Source organism: Pyxicephalus adspersus, chromosome 3 (assembly GCF_032062135.1).
Source record: "Pyxicephalus adspersus chromosome 3, UCB_Pads_2.0, whole genome shotgun sequence".
NCBI lineage: Eukaryota > Metazoa > Chordata > Amphibia > Anura > Pyxicephalidae > Pyxicephalus > Pyxicephalus adspersus.
The window spans coordinates 104,253,844-104,270,732 of record NC_092860.1 but is presented as its reverse complement, the minus strand read 5'-3'; the positions used below and the strand labels follow the sequence as shown (position 1 = coordinate 104,270,732).

Sequence of the window (16,889 nt, the reverse complement as noted above, 5' to 3'; positions counted from 1 at the left end):
TTGTTATGTATGTGCCTCCCTTGTGTATTCAGTAATTGTAGCTTTGTAAATTTACTCTCCTGTTCCACTTCAACAAGTGTACAAGAAAAGAACAGCTTAATGATCACAAAATGTTAATCACTGGCTTCTACAATGAAAATACTTTGGGAATCATGTAATATATACGTGGTTTTGCATAGTGTACCAGTATTAACAATAATCTTCATAATGTATTGAAAATGCTCAACAAAACCAGTTTACAATCAGTTCTATCCCTTTGGTCTTTACTTCTTTGTTAGGAAAATACTTTTAATAATATAAAAGCCTTAATATCCCAGCATTCCGGCTGGCGTAATTTTTTTGGTGTGAAACACATGACACAAGTTTACAAATTCCTAACTAATTCTGTTATCATCTATCCTCATCCTAAAGCAAGAGTTGAATTATAAAAGGTTGGAAGAAGAGAAAGAGCTGTTGCGTACAACAGTTAGGTGCAAGTTATCATTTTGTCATTGCAGGTTGAAAAAGTAAAGCCAAGGCTTGATTGGCTGATATGGGCAACTGTGCTTTATATATTTTTTTATGTATTTATATATTTTTCATGCAGTTTTTGGGAAGTTCAGTCGGCCAAGACTGATATATGTACTAATCTGTAACCTAAATATTATGCAAAAGAATAGGCAAATAAAATCTTTCCTAAATTGTTTAGCATTTATCATATGGAAAACAGGTAGAGCCTTCAGAAATTTAAATTCTTTAACCAAGAAGGCCACAGGGGAGGAGTGAGAGGGCTACAAGTGCTCTAAACCCCACTACTTTGACATATCTGTGCTGAGGGTTAAAATACGCCTTTTTTTTAATATTAGTGTACTTATAAAGTATATTCATATTATCTGTGAAGCAATTTTTAATGCAGTGAATTTTAGATGTTTTACATACATTTCAATATATCCGCATGGAAGGTATATGTCACTGGAAACCATATAAAAGATGCAGCAAACACTCAACACACTTGAATCCACTCCTTAAACTCACTCTTTTAGTGTGAGTTAGCAATAGCATTTTATGTTAACGGAATCCTTTGTGGAAAAATTATGGGGATTACCATTGCTGGCCACCTTCTGAAAAATGCTAGTTGCCTGGCTGTATTTCAAAACTTAAGTCACAGATATGAAGCATATGGGTAAGTGACTCCAAGTATTGAAATCCGACATCCATGTAACTCTTATTTTTAGAAGCAGGTTAGCAGTAGCAGTCATCATAGTCATCAAATCTGCACTGCAGTATCTAATTTATTGGCTTTCAGTATCATGATCCCCCATCCTATTGAAGAAGCCATCACAAAATGAAAATATAGATATTAGGTGTAATATGAGTATGAACCCAACCTTCAAGGGCATTTTGTTAAGTTTAAGTGGTATGATGTGTACATAATTTTTTGTAAAATAAATATTAGTAAATTTGTGTTTCATGCTGTAACACAAAGTCTTCAAACTTTGTTAAGGCAACAGTTCACTGTTTCATACCTGCTGATCTATAAGAAAAATGCCACCAAGGTCAGGAAGGCTTTCCATTTTCTTGTACACCAGCAGCTGTAGTCACTAAAACAGTGAGTCCCCTTTGTGCACCAGTCACATGGTTGTTATTCACATAATTTGTTACTGATAGGCTGCCAATGGTTTTATTGTAACAATAGTGGCCTCTAATACAATTTCTTTTTTTAGCCCATTTTTTTCAGAAGAAAAATTTAGACAATCGCCCTTCACCTCAAAAGAACTCCCAAAAAACGAAACATCTCTTCAAGGACGACCATCATTGCCAGGTACTTGATAATTGCAATACAACAGGAAACATTTTTTTTTGCATTGTATGTATTTTGCTATGTATTAGACTATCAGTGTAAAAATGATTAATGTTAAAAGTGAAACAAATATTATACAATTGAAAACAAACACATATTTATAAAGAATTAATTGTTGACTCAATAACTTCAAGCTGAACCTACCTGCTGAACGGACTACTCTGTATATGCTTCTCTTTGTCCATTCTTGGTAATGGCACTGGTCTACAGCTAAATGCTAGTGCCACTGTGCCTGCATAATCGCATCACATTGGTATTACCTCCTGCTGTTACTGTGCATGCTCCAAGCCTTGGCACCATTTTGGCTTATCCTAAAAACATACATGCAGAGCAGATAAATGAGTGACAGTGCTGCTGTTCTCCTCTAATTTGCTGTGATCTTTGCAGATAATGGCAATTAGTCTCCTGCAACTAGTAACCTATTTGAAGCTCTTACACATCCCATGAACTACTGAAGGGAATTGCAAACATGTTTTTTACCAATGGGAGACTTCCGTTGCTGGTACCAGGTTGCTGGTATGTGAAGGGATCACAGGAAGTTAGTAGAGGACAGCAGCACTCTCACTAAATGTAAATCCTATAGAAATTTACTAGGCCAGAAGAGGCCACAGTAGTCTAATAGGTTCTACTGCAGTATCCACAGGTAAACGCTAATTCATTTGATGTCATAACTGGGTTAGTAAATGGCGTAGGAGTGGAAGAGAAATGAAGGTTAGATTAGCACTGTGGGAGGGGGTGAAAGGTGATGAAACATTCAGAAAATGGTTCATGAAAGTTCAATGTTTTATTTTAGTCATCTTTACAACTATACACAAGAAAAACAGGAAATTTAGAATCTAATACTAAAGAATGCAATATCACATACATTTTTGTTGACAGTTTAACAGTAAATGTGTGTTTGTATGTGTATATGTAAGTATATGTTTTATATATATATATATATATATATATATATATATAATACTAGAAGTCCTATGGACAGCCCATACTGCCTGCAATTTACTTCTGCTTTGGGGCTAAACTCCATACAAGATAATGTTTACTGCATTAAAGCAGACATTTAATCAAGAACAGGCTGCCAATCCAAAAGCTGAAGAATTTTGTCTTGTTAAAGTATCAAACAACAATACAAGTCGCATTCGTGTTGTGTCATTTTGTAGGCACCTGCTGTATTTGTGAATAGCATGCTATTCTAAATGCATTAATGGTGAATGGGCTTCCAATGAACCTTCATGAAAAACAAACCTTAATTATTTTTGCCAATGCAACATACCACAACATATAGAGGGAGAATTTTAATAAGCAAACTAGCTATACAGATGCAAATCAGTCTTTTTAGCAAAGTCTATCTAACTCTATTCCTGTGCTTCTGTGACCTGTGCATCTGTAATTCTCACTAGCCAACTGCAACAAATTGTCAGACAACGGTCACACAATGGTCTAAAACAGACAATGCCTAAGAGCAGCTGAAACTCTGTAATAAATATGTAGCACATTCTAACTTGCTGCCACTGTTTAGCATTGCTTTGCTTTGCAACAAAATTGAAAAGTGTTGTCTGGAGCAGCGGTCGCCAACCGGTGGTCCATGAGAAGATTTCGGTGGTCAGCGGCTCTGTCCCCCATATGGACACAAACAGCCCATTCTCCTATCACAGGAGACCTGCTTGCTAAACATCCTGGGGGGACAGTAGCGCGTCCATAGCCCTGCACTACTGTCTCCCCAGGGTGTTTAGCAAGCTGGTCTGAGCCTGCGATGGGAGAGCGGGCAGGGAGTGCCATTATGAGATTATTCTGAGGGAAGTTTCTTTCCCTTTTAGTGACACACGGCTCCCTGTGCATGCACCGTCCGGATTCTGTGGATTTAGTGGTCCGTGAGGTCCGAAAGGTGGGCGACCACTGGTCTGGAGTGTCTGTATGATATATCTCTGTGTGTGTTCAGAATAAATGTCAGCACAGCAACATACACTTACACCCAGTATTATGGTAACATGCATTATTGCAAAGCATTGATGTGTTTATAGGATTCCCTGAAAATGACAAGTTGGGAAACTTTTTTCTTCTTTACAAGAATTGGGACCTGTCTTGATTCCTACTTGTTGCTGGTACGGGTTATCACTATGTACTTTGATCCTTCACTCTTCTCTATGGAGGAGATCATACTCTACTTTCTGTGCAATTTTTTAAACAAGTTGGAAAATCTACCTGTGTGGTAATGAGCACCTTCAACTGCATACTGTCCTTGATATTACACCCTAAGAGATCAGGGAAATCTGGCTGTAAGTGATTCCTAAATCAGTAACATTGCTTTGAATTAACAGGATTTGTTTGAACACCTAAAAAAATAAATTAATATTTTCACAGTGGGAGCTAATGTTCATGTGAAAAATTCACAGTTTTTATAATGAACCAATAATTCAAAGACAAGCATCTTTTAGCAGCTATGTGTTGACAATTTGTCACAATACACATGTGTACCTGGCCATAGTATTTTCGCTTTGCATTTGGAAGTTCACTAGCATTTAAAATAGATACAAATTAACGTTTGGCCTTTAGAAAAACAATATAACGTATATTTTGACCTCTGCTTTAATCCACAGCAGTAACAGAGCTTAATCACCAAAATTTGTATTCTCATTTGTTGATGCTTACCTATTTGTTTCTGCCAGATTTGTTCTGGTTATGGGATTTAACAAAGACTAATGAGCTTGTAGCATGACAGGTATAAGTATCTGCTGCTGTAGCAGTAGGCACATTTCAGTCTGAAACTGGCTGCTATAAAAGTAGCTTGGTGGGAATTTCACCTTTGCCACAGTTTGCTGTGGTAGGTACACTGACAAGGGAGAAGCACATCTGCACAGCGATTAATCATGGCCTGCTCGCCTGCAAGGAGATCTGCAGAGCCCAAACTTTAATGACTAGCTGGACTTAGAATAGCTTCACAGCAGCTGTACATTAAAAGTAAAAACTTGGTATAAGAAATACAGTGTGAGAGAGGGCAACATCAGACACTGACGGAGGTTACACCATTTAAAGCAGAGTTCAGAACTCGGCCCGCAGAGCTCTATTACAGTTAAATAATGGAAAGAAAGAATTTAAGATTAATAAAATCTAGAATTGACTTTCCATTTGCGCTTTGCCGAACGTTTAGCTATAAAATCTTTGGTTATAGCAAAGTACAAGAACAAATGCCTCAAATAACTCACAATTAAATGTTTTATTTTCCAGGCCTTGCAACAATTTATTTCAATAACAATCTATAATCTAAAAAAAACAAACAGATCCCAGTAGAAATGCAGTCTGGTTCATGTGTTGGTGCAAAAAGTTAAGTCTTTTAAAGCTTAAACCAAGTGCTTAGGTTATCTGAAATGACAATTCCTAGTTAAATAAGTCCAGCCAGTATCAACGTTTTTATCTTTAATGCTTAGAATATAACATGCATAAGTTGCTTCTTGTAACTGTGACTGGTTGCTCCAGCAAAGCTGCACATGGGTCACCTAACTGCCCACTTTTGTGATTTCCTTTAGGCTGCATTGATGAATAGCACTGCTCTGCCTTTTGTAGGAAGTGTACTGGCTGGTGAATATAGCCCACTCCATTGATGGGGCAGTGTCAGAAGATAGAAAATTTAGTTCAGGACAAGACATAGGGTTCCCTGCTGAGCCTTCCTTTTAAAAGATACTTTACTGATATCACAGCATTTTAATAGAGGGTAATATAGCATCTGTCAATGATGTTCTTTTTGGCAGAAGACTTGTAACCAAATAGGCTAGAATCTATAAGTGAAGTGCAGCTTTATGTGAACACTCTTTTCATATTGAAGATTCTAGTAGATACAAAATGGGAATGGCTTGTTTTTTTAACCCATAGAAATGTCCCTGTGCAGCTTTGCTCTGGAATATGTCACTCTCACCACTCTATTTAATTCAGTGTTGTAGAAGGTGTTATTGAGCTAGGATGGTAATTAAGTGAATCTGTTGGACAACCTCAGTCCCCCTGTAAGTTACTTCACATATGGGTAACTATGCTATATGGATAAACTTGACAATTTGTCACACTGCAAATAGCTTTCTTTTTTTTTGTCTATGTGCAGTGACCAGTTTGGTGCAAGTCTTTCCTATTATAGTTAGCAAACACTTTTTTTTAATGTCATCTATGAGATGAAGTTAGTCCTCTGTCTTTCTCTTACCCACTGTCATCTGCAAAGGCTTATGTGCTGTATAGTTTATATGCACGGCTTCATTTGGTGGACAGTTTATTATCCAGAGTCTTGACAGGTACATTGCCTTTATGCAGTGTTCAGTCTTGACTGGGAGACTATGCGTAATATGTGGGGTCCTCTCTACTCCCCATGTAGTCACAGATTTTTTTATGCACCATAGTTTTATTTCTAGTGTGCAGCATTTTCATGTACTTTAGGTAAGCTAATCTGAACAAATCAATGATAATAATAAAAAAATACACTTGCTTTATTTTAGGATATAGTCATTCTTTAGACTAGCAAAATAACAGCCTGAAAATATTGTTAAAATCTAACATTTAGTAGATCAGAGAGAAGAAAAGACAGTGGTGGTTCATAGTTTGGTGCATACAATGAAACAATGTGAAGCATGAACATAGAAAAGACTGCATAGTGTTTCATAGTATATACCTGTATTTTATATAGTTGTTAAGGTGGAGCCAGGTGCAATACAGAACATGCAAAACAATGTACAGAGTTAGGAAGTGAAGAGTCTAGGACATCAGCAAAGTGTCGGAGCATACAATATAGAATGTAGTGCACAGCATAAGGAATGGGGGCTATGGTCAGATGTAAATTTAAATTTGTACACTTTTGAGATTGTACTTAAAATTGTATGTTGAGCGTTAATAGTAAATAAAGGTTAGGGGCTTTTGAGGGAATGTGAACTTATATGGAGAGGTAAGAGCACAGGAATTAATAGAAGAAGAGGGAGATGTGACCTGACAGATCATAGTTGATGAGGGTGGGAAAAGAGGGGGAAATGAAAGTATATACAATAGGGATTTGATTATATACTTGCAGTGAAAGAAAGTGAGATATGCAGAGTACTGGGGCCTAAAGGTCACAGAAAGAATTGCATTAACCAGATAAGGGGGTGACATTCCTGATTTAGCGCAGGACACAGACAGCAGTGGGGGAAAAAGGAGTCCTTCGGAGTGTGATCATTGCTAAGGTTAAAGAAAGAGGACGACAAAATTGTGAATGCAAGGCAAGGAAAAAAAAACTTACAGAAAAAAATTGTAAGAATGTTTCCTGCAGAGTTCTGTGTTTCACAATTTACACATATCAGGAGTATTTTCATTTGATTAGGAATAAATCACATAATTTGAGTTTTAAATAAGCCACAAGATGGCGTCAGTGAGTGTTACAATAGTATGTAGACAACACATGGAAAGGAAAATATCTCTTAAATGCCTAGAACTCATTTAGAGTCTTCTCCATGCCAGACTCTTCTTTTATGAGAAGGTGACCTCCACAGTAATGGCAAGGAAACAAGAGAAAAAGAGCTTTGGGAGTAGAACAAGGAATGGTTTTATGCTTAGAATTTGTATTAAAACAATGCAATATTTTGAGAGAGATAAAAAGCTGACTCTAGTTTCATATCTTTTGCACCCATGTACACTGCTGTATAATCAGAGTTTTTTTCCTATTATATACAAGTGTGTATATGTATGTATAGGTGTGTATCATAATGGCAGTTTATATTTCTCTCTAATTTTTTAAATAAACTGTAAGTGTGGAATGATAGACGGGGGTGTAAAATAAAACTACATGATCGTGTGGCCAGCCTTGAGGATTGAAAACTGTGCACCTGTCCCATGTAGTTGCCCCTTAAGGCTGGTTTAGACTGGCAGTGAGGTTGCATTGCCACTTCCTTAGCCCCTGAATCTTTCCTGCAGTGAAGATGCTACATCTAACCTGCACTGGCCCTTGGGGGAAAATGGGAGGTGAGGTTCATTAGGATCCATCATGGTGATGTGGGTATGGCAAATTGCATTGGAGCCGCACAGGGACAACATTTCCTGTTACCGATCTAAAAAAGTCTTTATGATAAGTGTTCGCAGCATTTCAAACTCATTTGCCACATGCACTAGAATGGCAAACAGCTTTGCCTTCAATTTAAATGTACCTGAATTGACCATCCTGCCTTCAAAGAAATGCAGCAAAATACAAAGTGAGCTAAACCCCACCTCTAGACTGCCATGAGCAGTGCTCAGTAAAAGTAAGTGATATCTTTGGACAGGAACATGAAATGTAGTAAAGACAAACCTTCCTTTTTACCTTCCCTAATCTTTCCAAAGCCATTGTAAAATGTTTAAATTCTGATTATTGCATTTTAATGCAAACTGGTATTATGAACTTTCGCAAATGTAATAATTGTTAATGTGAACAATTTTTAGTATCTTGTAAAATTTTGTATGGAAAAGGAGCCATATGGCTTATATAGATATGGCTCTCTTGCTTCATATCACAGGATAGACTATATGTACTAACAAAAATCATATGTGGTTGTGTAAGTTTTTAATAATTGCCTATATCAGATATTCACCTGTGTTGAAAGTTTGTGGCATGTGTTGTATAGGTTTGATATACAAAGCATGTAATAACTTACAAATTACATGGTTTATTGAAATAATTCTGTAGCAGCAGATGTTGGCCAGATGCTCAATGTAGCAGCTAATCCTCTTAGCTAAATGGCTATTTGTGTGTTAGAAGTTTCCCAAGTACCTGTTACTTCCCACAATAGAATGTAAACAATAAAGGCTATCACTGTCACACACTGAAAACTAAAATATATTAAACATACTTTTTATTTAATTTTAATATTTTATTAAAAGTGATGATATTTTGAGGAACTTGCAGTTTAGTGTGGGTAAATAAAACAACGTTGGCTAGGTAGACACATGCAATAATTATTGTTAGAAAACAATTTACGACCGATCAATGAATATTCACGATTATTTTGAACAATCGTATAGTGCAGTGCAGTATGTGCATTCTGTACATACTGTAACAATACGATCAAATAGTGTACACACACTTGATACGATTGTTTGATCGATGCAGGAAGTGACGTGTAACAGAGAAAGTGTACTGAAAAACCATCCACAATCACTGAAGGATTGTACACATAATAGATAGCAAACGTTCGTCGTCCAATCAGATCCGCCGGGACAGTCATTTGTTTTCAGCGACATTCCTTGTTCATCTGCATGCAGCTCCGGTACTTTGCTCCGCTGCGGGTTTCAGGCCGGCATTAGGCTGGATCGTCCAGGGGGGCGTTAGGCCGGAACAAAATACCGGCTAAGCCGTATCTGGCCGACCCCCGATTTAGAAGTTTCCACTGATGAGTACTGCTACAGCAGACATTTTAGATAGTTGTGTACTAGCAGTTTGAAGACCTTTTTCTGTTCCAGCATGACTTTATGTGCAACAAACTAGATCCATAACGATACAGCTTAATGAATTGGAATCACTATTATGAATCAGGCCTTCTCATCCAACATCAGTAACTGTCCTCTTATCCAACATCAGTAACTGTCCTCACAAATATTCTTTTGGCTGATTTGGCTTGAATTCCTACATGAGCTACAATCTTGTGAAATGACTTTACAGAAGAATGTAAAATGGGGATTAACTCCATGTTAATGTTAATGCTTTTGATGTCAGCAATAGGATGTCAACAAGCTCATAGGTGTGCTGGTCAAGTATCCACAAACATTTGGGTGCATAGTGTACTCCGAAATTGTGAACATAAGCTTTTTGATAATTTCAAGTACTGCTCACATTTCTTACAACATATGCAAAAAATTGCTTCAATGCGGTAAAAAGTAAAAAAACATAATAATAAATATTTTCAGTGAAGCCTGAGTATACCTGCAAAGGATAAGCCTTTCAGAAGTACACAGCTGCTGTTTTGACTCTAAATGAAAATAGTATTGTATAAAAAAAGGCTTTAGTCTAATATAAAAGTCCATTGTAAGTTGCATTTGGCTGCCTGGGTAACAAGGCCATGCATGGTCAGCATAAAATGGAAGAGCGTTTTTGGAGTCTATGGTGGCTATATCACGTCTGCTGATGTCAGTCTGACTGGAACAATAGTGTGTCGGGAGCTGTTTTAGATGGCTTACTGTGCCTTTGATGTCTCCCCTGTAAGCTGTTTACACATATAAAATGATCAGTGTATGCTTCTCTAGCCAAGAACATCTGTTTTCAGCCACAAACCATTTCTTTTGATGACCGTCCAGGTGGTATGCCTCTCAGACATAAGCCCTGTGCATGTGTTGGCCAGACCTCATGGATCATCTTATGAGTTATGTGTCCTATGACAGCTGGGCCCCAGTAAAAACATGGAACTTGGCATTCAGTCCTTACAAAGACATCTTGAAGATACTTCAGCTTTTATACTAAATTTTAACATAATTTGGTCTTGCTACATAGTCAAGTCGTTTTTTACATAGTTATGGCTTCAATACTGCATTAAATCGAACAATTTTATTTTTTATGTTTTTCTTCCCTATCTTAACACTGCACAACAACGATTTTGCTACTGGGAATAACAGATGTGATTCACATGATATTGAGTGTGCTGATTCCAAATCTGAACTCAGAATTTGCCTATCACATACAGATCTTAAGTTATAGGCGGCCAGTAAATCAAATGGCCAGTAATTGGGTAATGTATTTTTACATGGGAACATTTAAACGGTTGCAGCTACCACTATGCCTGCTGCCGCCTCAGCTGAATTACGTCCCCTGGTGGCATGCATGTTCCAGCAGCGGCTGGGCAAGTCAGTGAGCTGACGCCAGAAAAAGGTATTTAAGCCAGATGTACCAAGGGCTTGTCTCTAGTGCAAAACCCTCTAACTGGATAGTACAGCTAGGCCATAGTGAGTCTGTTTTGAGCTAAAGATGAGTAGGTGCAGCTGTGTTAATAAACCAGACAACTTTTGCTACATTTGTGGCAAATATACCCGTAAGATCAACGCCTAACCAAGAGGGTGAGATTTGCTTACAAGTATTACTTATTTTTTTAAATTGGAGATCAGGATAAAAGCTGTGCACCTCAAATTTGCTGTCAGGTATGTTATGTTGGCCTAACACAATGGTTGAATGGGAAAAGGAATAAAATGCCTTTGGTTTCCCTGTGGTTTGGTGTGAACAAAAAGACCATCACTCAGACTGCTACTTCTGTATGAGTAAAATTTCTGGGTTTTCGAAGAAGACAAAGTCAAAAATCATCTTACCTGATTTTGAATCTGCTCTGAAGCCAGTGCCACATGATGCAGAGAATCCAGTCCTTCCTACATCTGTTGTTACTGACAGTGACATGCCGGATGAGGAACAGGAGGATGATGTTGAAGGTAATGAATGTTATGAACCCCAATTTGAAGAGGGTAAGGCACATTTTTATAAGCCAATAAGAGAAGTCTGAACTGTTAGCCTCTAGATTCCAGGAGTGGAATTTGCTACAAAAGGGAACGACAAAGTTTGCAGGTTATTACAAGCTGCATAACGACATTTGCTTCTATACCGACGTAAGTGGTCTGATGATGGAGTTAGGTTGCGAATACATGCCAGAGCAGTAGAGATTGTTCATAGACTCGAGCAAAGCAAGTTTGAAAGCTGTATTACTGCATAAAGGTAACAAAACCTTCTGTCCTCTTGCTCATGCCAAGGGAATGAAAGAGACATACGAATCCATGGAGGTCATTTTGAAATTAATTGACTATTCAGAACACAAGTGAAATGTTTATGGTGGCACTCCTTTTTGGCCTGCAATTGGGCTATACAAAATATATGTGCTTTCTGTGCCTCTGATGACAGCAACCATTACAACGTGAAAGAATGGCCACCCAGACCTGAACACACTGTTGGGCCAGTACAACGTGAAGCATAAATCACTCATTGATCCACAGAAAGTTTACCTGCAGCTTTATAATAAACTTGGATTAATGAAAAACTTTGTCATTGCAATGAATCATGATGGTATGGGTTTCCAGTATCTGAAGGACAAGTTTGGAAAAGTTATAACAGATGCTAAACTGAAACAGGCATTTTTGTTGGTCCCCAAATCCGCAATTTTGTGATTGAGTCCACATTCAGAGGCAAACTCAACCCATTCGAATTTGCTACTTGGTACTCATTTGTGCTAGTTGCACAAAACTTTCTGGGCAACCAGCCAGCTGAAAACCATGCTAAACTCATGAACAACATGCTAACAGCATACCATCAACTTGTCTGCCGAATGTAATTTTAAATTAATTTCTTACATTCCCCTATTGACTTCTTCCCACAAATTTGGGTGATGTGAGTGATTAACAAGGGAAGAGGTTCCACCAGGACATTTCTGTTATGGAAACAAGATATCAAGGCCGGTGCAACCCCAACATGATGGGCGACTACTGCTGGTTTCTGCAACGGGAGACAGTGGAGAGCCACAAAAGCAAGTGCCTGAAACACTTCTGAAGTGTACATGTGTGCTGAACAAGGACTCAGGTAAATTATGTGTAATTGTACATGTTGTTGCAACATAAAACTACTTTTTTGTAATGTCGTGGAACTATGAGGCAAAAGATAGTTATGTATAGAGATTACATAGTAACTGTGGAACGAGAGAATGTAGTTAATCGCGTCTATACGTGTAATTAACCTAATGCACACTTGATTTATTATAGGACACATGGATTATCCAAGTAGCAGACAATATTTATTTATTTTTTGTGATGCAGTGAAAAAATTGGATTAAGTCTACATAGTAAGCCACTGTTTAAGACAAGTTGGAGCATATGAAAATTACTAAAGCAATAATTTATAGACTGCATCTCAATGTCAAATGTAAACAGTGACATAAAGATTTTGTCTTATATATGCAGTAGATTTCATGGAAAAAGTCAGCTGTACAATTCTACCTATTTAGTATGTAACTATTACACAGAGCTAGAAGTTACCATTCAATACTAATCAGGACTTGATGTGTGATGTGAGTTGTGTTTTCTGTCCAAGCAGTTTAATAAGCAGAGTTGGTTTTCTTGGGAAAGCAAGTATTCTTTTCATAATGGAAGCAAACCTGTTACCACCCCTAACAAAATAAACTAACTTTTTCCAACAGAACTAGTCATCACCTTGTGTTTTTGTTGATTTTACTTTTTCTTAGTACATTGTTGCATTACGCTGTGGAAGCCCCTGAATCCTCCCACAGTATGTAATTTCCAGCTGTCAGATATTTTGCTGCTAAGACACTGTATCCACGCAGCACACTTGCATTGTCTAAATTGATGCCTGAACATTGACTTTTCTAAAAGACAAAATTATTATACTGCAGGTGCCAGAACAACGCCTTTGGAAAGGAAAGACATTTATTGTCATCTGTTAGTGTTTTCAAAAGTTAAAGCGCCAGGTAAATCGCTAAATACAAAGTTAAAATACACGTTTACTGGTTTTATTCCCAATGGTTTGGATAATCAGTCTAGCGATTTATTCACCTTTGTCACACAGTACAGTCAGTCTAGTAATTTATGCACCTTTGTCGCACAGTGCAACCAGACAGGTGACATGCTTGTTTTCTGGTTCAGCAATTCAACTTCCTTTTTAACCTCTCTGTCTGCTGTCTGCTGATAGGACAATAAGTGAAGGAAAGAGAAGTGGTCTTCTGAATGTACATTGCGACAGATCTGTGAATAAATATAAAAAAATAATTAAACATATTTTTGCTATATGTTTAGAAATTGGAACTGTACAGCTAAATGATAAAATATTGGTTTATAAAGCCTACATATACCAAGTGGCAGTGCAAGGTTTGGTTAAAGCCACGATGAATCTTTCGGAGATTTCAGAGTTGTGTATGGCGGTGACATTTTAGAAAGCCTGATCACAGTCTGATCATGACCTTACTCTTCCAAAACAGAATAAACTGTATAGTTGGGATTCTCCTTTAAGTAAGTAAACATTGGTTTTATTCAAAGAAAAGGGAGAACAAAAATAACAGTTTAAATTTTAGGTTTCCTGGATTAGCGTTAAATTTATGCAGGAACTTTCCCTTCTCATTATGCATTGCGTTTTCAAAGCTCAAGTTTAATATTTGGAGGAAAGATCAAGTACTGTTTTATTCATTGCAGACCTGCAAACTGTGTTGGGATGTATACCAAATATTCACACAAACAGATCACTCAGTGTGCTTTCTTTAATGTTACAGATACAGAGCCACTTGGGCTGGAAGCTGGCAGTGGATTAGCTGCCTGGAAACTCAATGAACAGCTCTATCCCTGCGATGTGTGTGGAAAAGTGTTTGGCCGACAACAGACTCTATCCCGACATCTGTTATTGCACACAGGTACTATTGTAAAAAAAAAATCACCAGTCTTGTTGTTGAAATCAAAATACAAGCCTACTTACAGCACATACTGTAGGCTGCCCATAGATAATGAAGACCAGTCAATCATGTGAACTGAGCATTCAACAACACATTTTCTGCATTCTACAGAGTAATCTCTACATTTGTAGGACTGGATTTATTTACGATCAGATTTAGATCAATGCAGAAGGGAAATTCTATGAAAAAAGCGGGGATGAATTCCGTTTATCACAATTAAAACAATAAATGTTCCACTTTTAGAACTTAAATTTACATTTCAGGGGTTTCCTAAAATGTATCCTAATGCAAGAAAAAAAAATAATTAAAAAATCAACAGTAAAGGTGCACGTATACGTAAATACATTTTTTTAAGCTTTTCTCCCTTTTTAATAATGATCCAACTTGGCAACTGAATATAGTATAATGTTATACGTCAGTTCTGGGCCATATCTTCGTTTTTTTTAAGTTTACTGATGATTTTGTCCACACTTCAGTTATTATCTAAAGAGAAATATACTTTTAAAACGGGCTAGCGCTTTTATTTGCCATACCAATCATTCATACAAATATAACCTCTAACCAAATCTTGTATTTCCTTGTATCTTGAAAGATTATCATAGGCCTAGAACAATATAAATGTAGGAATATTAATGTCAGAAGCTTGCAAGGCCTGCAGACAAGAATTGAGCACTAGGGAAGGTTTCTGACACACATATTTGTAATACACGATAATTAACCTGCACATAATTCACATGCTGCACTGTACATATGTAATCAGTGTAGATCACAAACTGCAAGAAACATCCCTAAATATGTTCAGATTAGTTCTATTTATTCTTCCACTTAGCATGATGCTGAACAAACAAATGCCGTAAACAGAATGCAATCTAGAGGAATTAATATCTTCATTATCATGCATTTATATAGTTCCTATGTGTTATGCAGCAATTTGGAATCCATAATCATCTTCTTTCAGCAGTTTGTGCTCGTCGATGATTAGTACAATACAGCATGAAATCTTTGTTATAAGCTTCCTGGCCATGAATTTCCTAAATCAAACAGGCTGTGAAGAAGAAAGCACCCATGTTATTCTGGTCCACAATTTAAAGACAGATGCAGCAAGGCTGAATATAAATTCAAATTAATGGTATGTTGGCCTGTGCCAGCTCCTAAAACACAGGGAAAGAAAATGCAGTAGTAAAAGATATGTATGTAAAGTTGTTGTTCGATATGGCTGAATATAGTGAACAGGCTAATTTGTTTTAAAAAGTCATTTTTTAAATAACATTGCGTGTTTCATGTTGTTACTCTGCTGATTTAGACAGAGTCTATAGGTCCAAAGGTTCTTTAAAAGATGTGCCCATGTCATATTTGAATTGCTCATATATTTGATTGGCGAGTGACAGAATTGTCATCCCTTTATAGACCAGCTTTGAGTAGGGTTATGTAGTAATGTGGTCCCCAGCCTTTTAACCACTGAATTTACGGACTCCTGTGTGACTTTCCCCAGAGTGACGTCATAATGCCAGTACCCGCCCACTCTCCCATCGCAGTCTCCAGGGACATGCGGGAGACATGGTCCGCGGCTCTGGCCGGTGTGCCCCTCCACCCAAGTGGGGTTTTTTTCCTGACCCTGCTGGGGGGGGTCCGAGGACCAGAGGTTGGGGACTGCTGATAATACATTAAGAATACATAATAATACATAATACTTTATTTAGGATTTCCCAGCAGTGCAGTCCTTGTACCTAAATAGGTCTCAATCACCAAATTCTAATTTCTTGTCCTATAGGAAAATTTGAAAGATTTTTAGTGAATATAAACTGTATGAATAATATGATTTTTTTACCACTCTGCTTATCTACTCAGAAGAAAGGAAGTATAAGTGCCATTTGTGCCCATATGCTGCAAAGTGCCGTGCAAACTTGAATCAACACCTAACTGTCCATGCAGTGAAGTTGGTGAGCACTGACACAGAAGACATTGTCAGTGCTGTTATTTCTGACACAAATGAGAAAAAGAAGAGCCCATATTACTATAGGTGAGAATTTTTTTTTGAACGCCTGACTGTGTTTACCTGATCTTTAAATGAAAAAGAAGCTTCAATTTTTTTCTATAGTGGTCTTTATCACAACCACTGCTCCCTGCATGAATTGCAAAAGACAGATACCAAGTTAAATTTAAATGATTACAGTAGTTGCATTTATAATAAATGTATTGTTAATGAAAACTGCATTAGTTGGTATCTAAAATCTACCTGGAGTTTGTACTAAAGGTGAAGCAATCAGGACTGAAATTTTGCAAGAACCTGAATATTAGCTATGACGCCTAACTTCCGCCAAAAATACCCTAACAGTGGAGCTATCCTCGAACTGCAAGTGCATGTTAATATCAACAGTAGAACTTACTGACAGAACTAGAAGTTCCTAACTAAGCAAGTATAAATGCTATAGATTTAAATCCACTTTCATATCTAGCAATGTTAACTTAGCATGTGGCTGACTCTTTAGTCTAAATAGAAATACACTCCATTTTAAAATGTCAGGATTAGGTACCACAAGATCCATGTGCTTGTATTTTTTAGGGAAGTACCTCTCCATTATTTAGTTTCTCTTAGCTGACTTTCTCTGATTTCAAGGCCCAGCAATTGGCATTCCATTCTCTTGTGAGACCCCAGT

At 37.4% G+C, this 16,889-nt stretch overlaps 1 protein-coding gene across 1 annotated transcript in view; it reads left to right on the top strand.

Moving 5' to 3' along the window:
• The window catches only part of ZNF827 (zinc finger protein 827), a 106,117-nt gene that overhangs the window by 70,433 nt on the left and 18,795 nt on the right, over positions 1-16,889 (top strand). The window contains exons 7-10 of the mRNA XM_072406831.1: positions 1,023-1,162; positions 1,704-1,801; positions 14,056-14,193; positions 16,081-16,252. Coding sequence (XP_072262932.1) covers positions 1,023-1,162; positions 1,704-1,801; positions 14,056-14,193; positions 16,081-16,252 — 548 coding nt within the window. The remainder of the gene's footprint in view (positions 1-1,022; positions 1,163-1,703; positions 1,802-14,055; positions 14,194-16,080; positions 16,253-16,889) is intronic.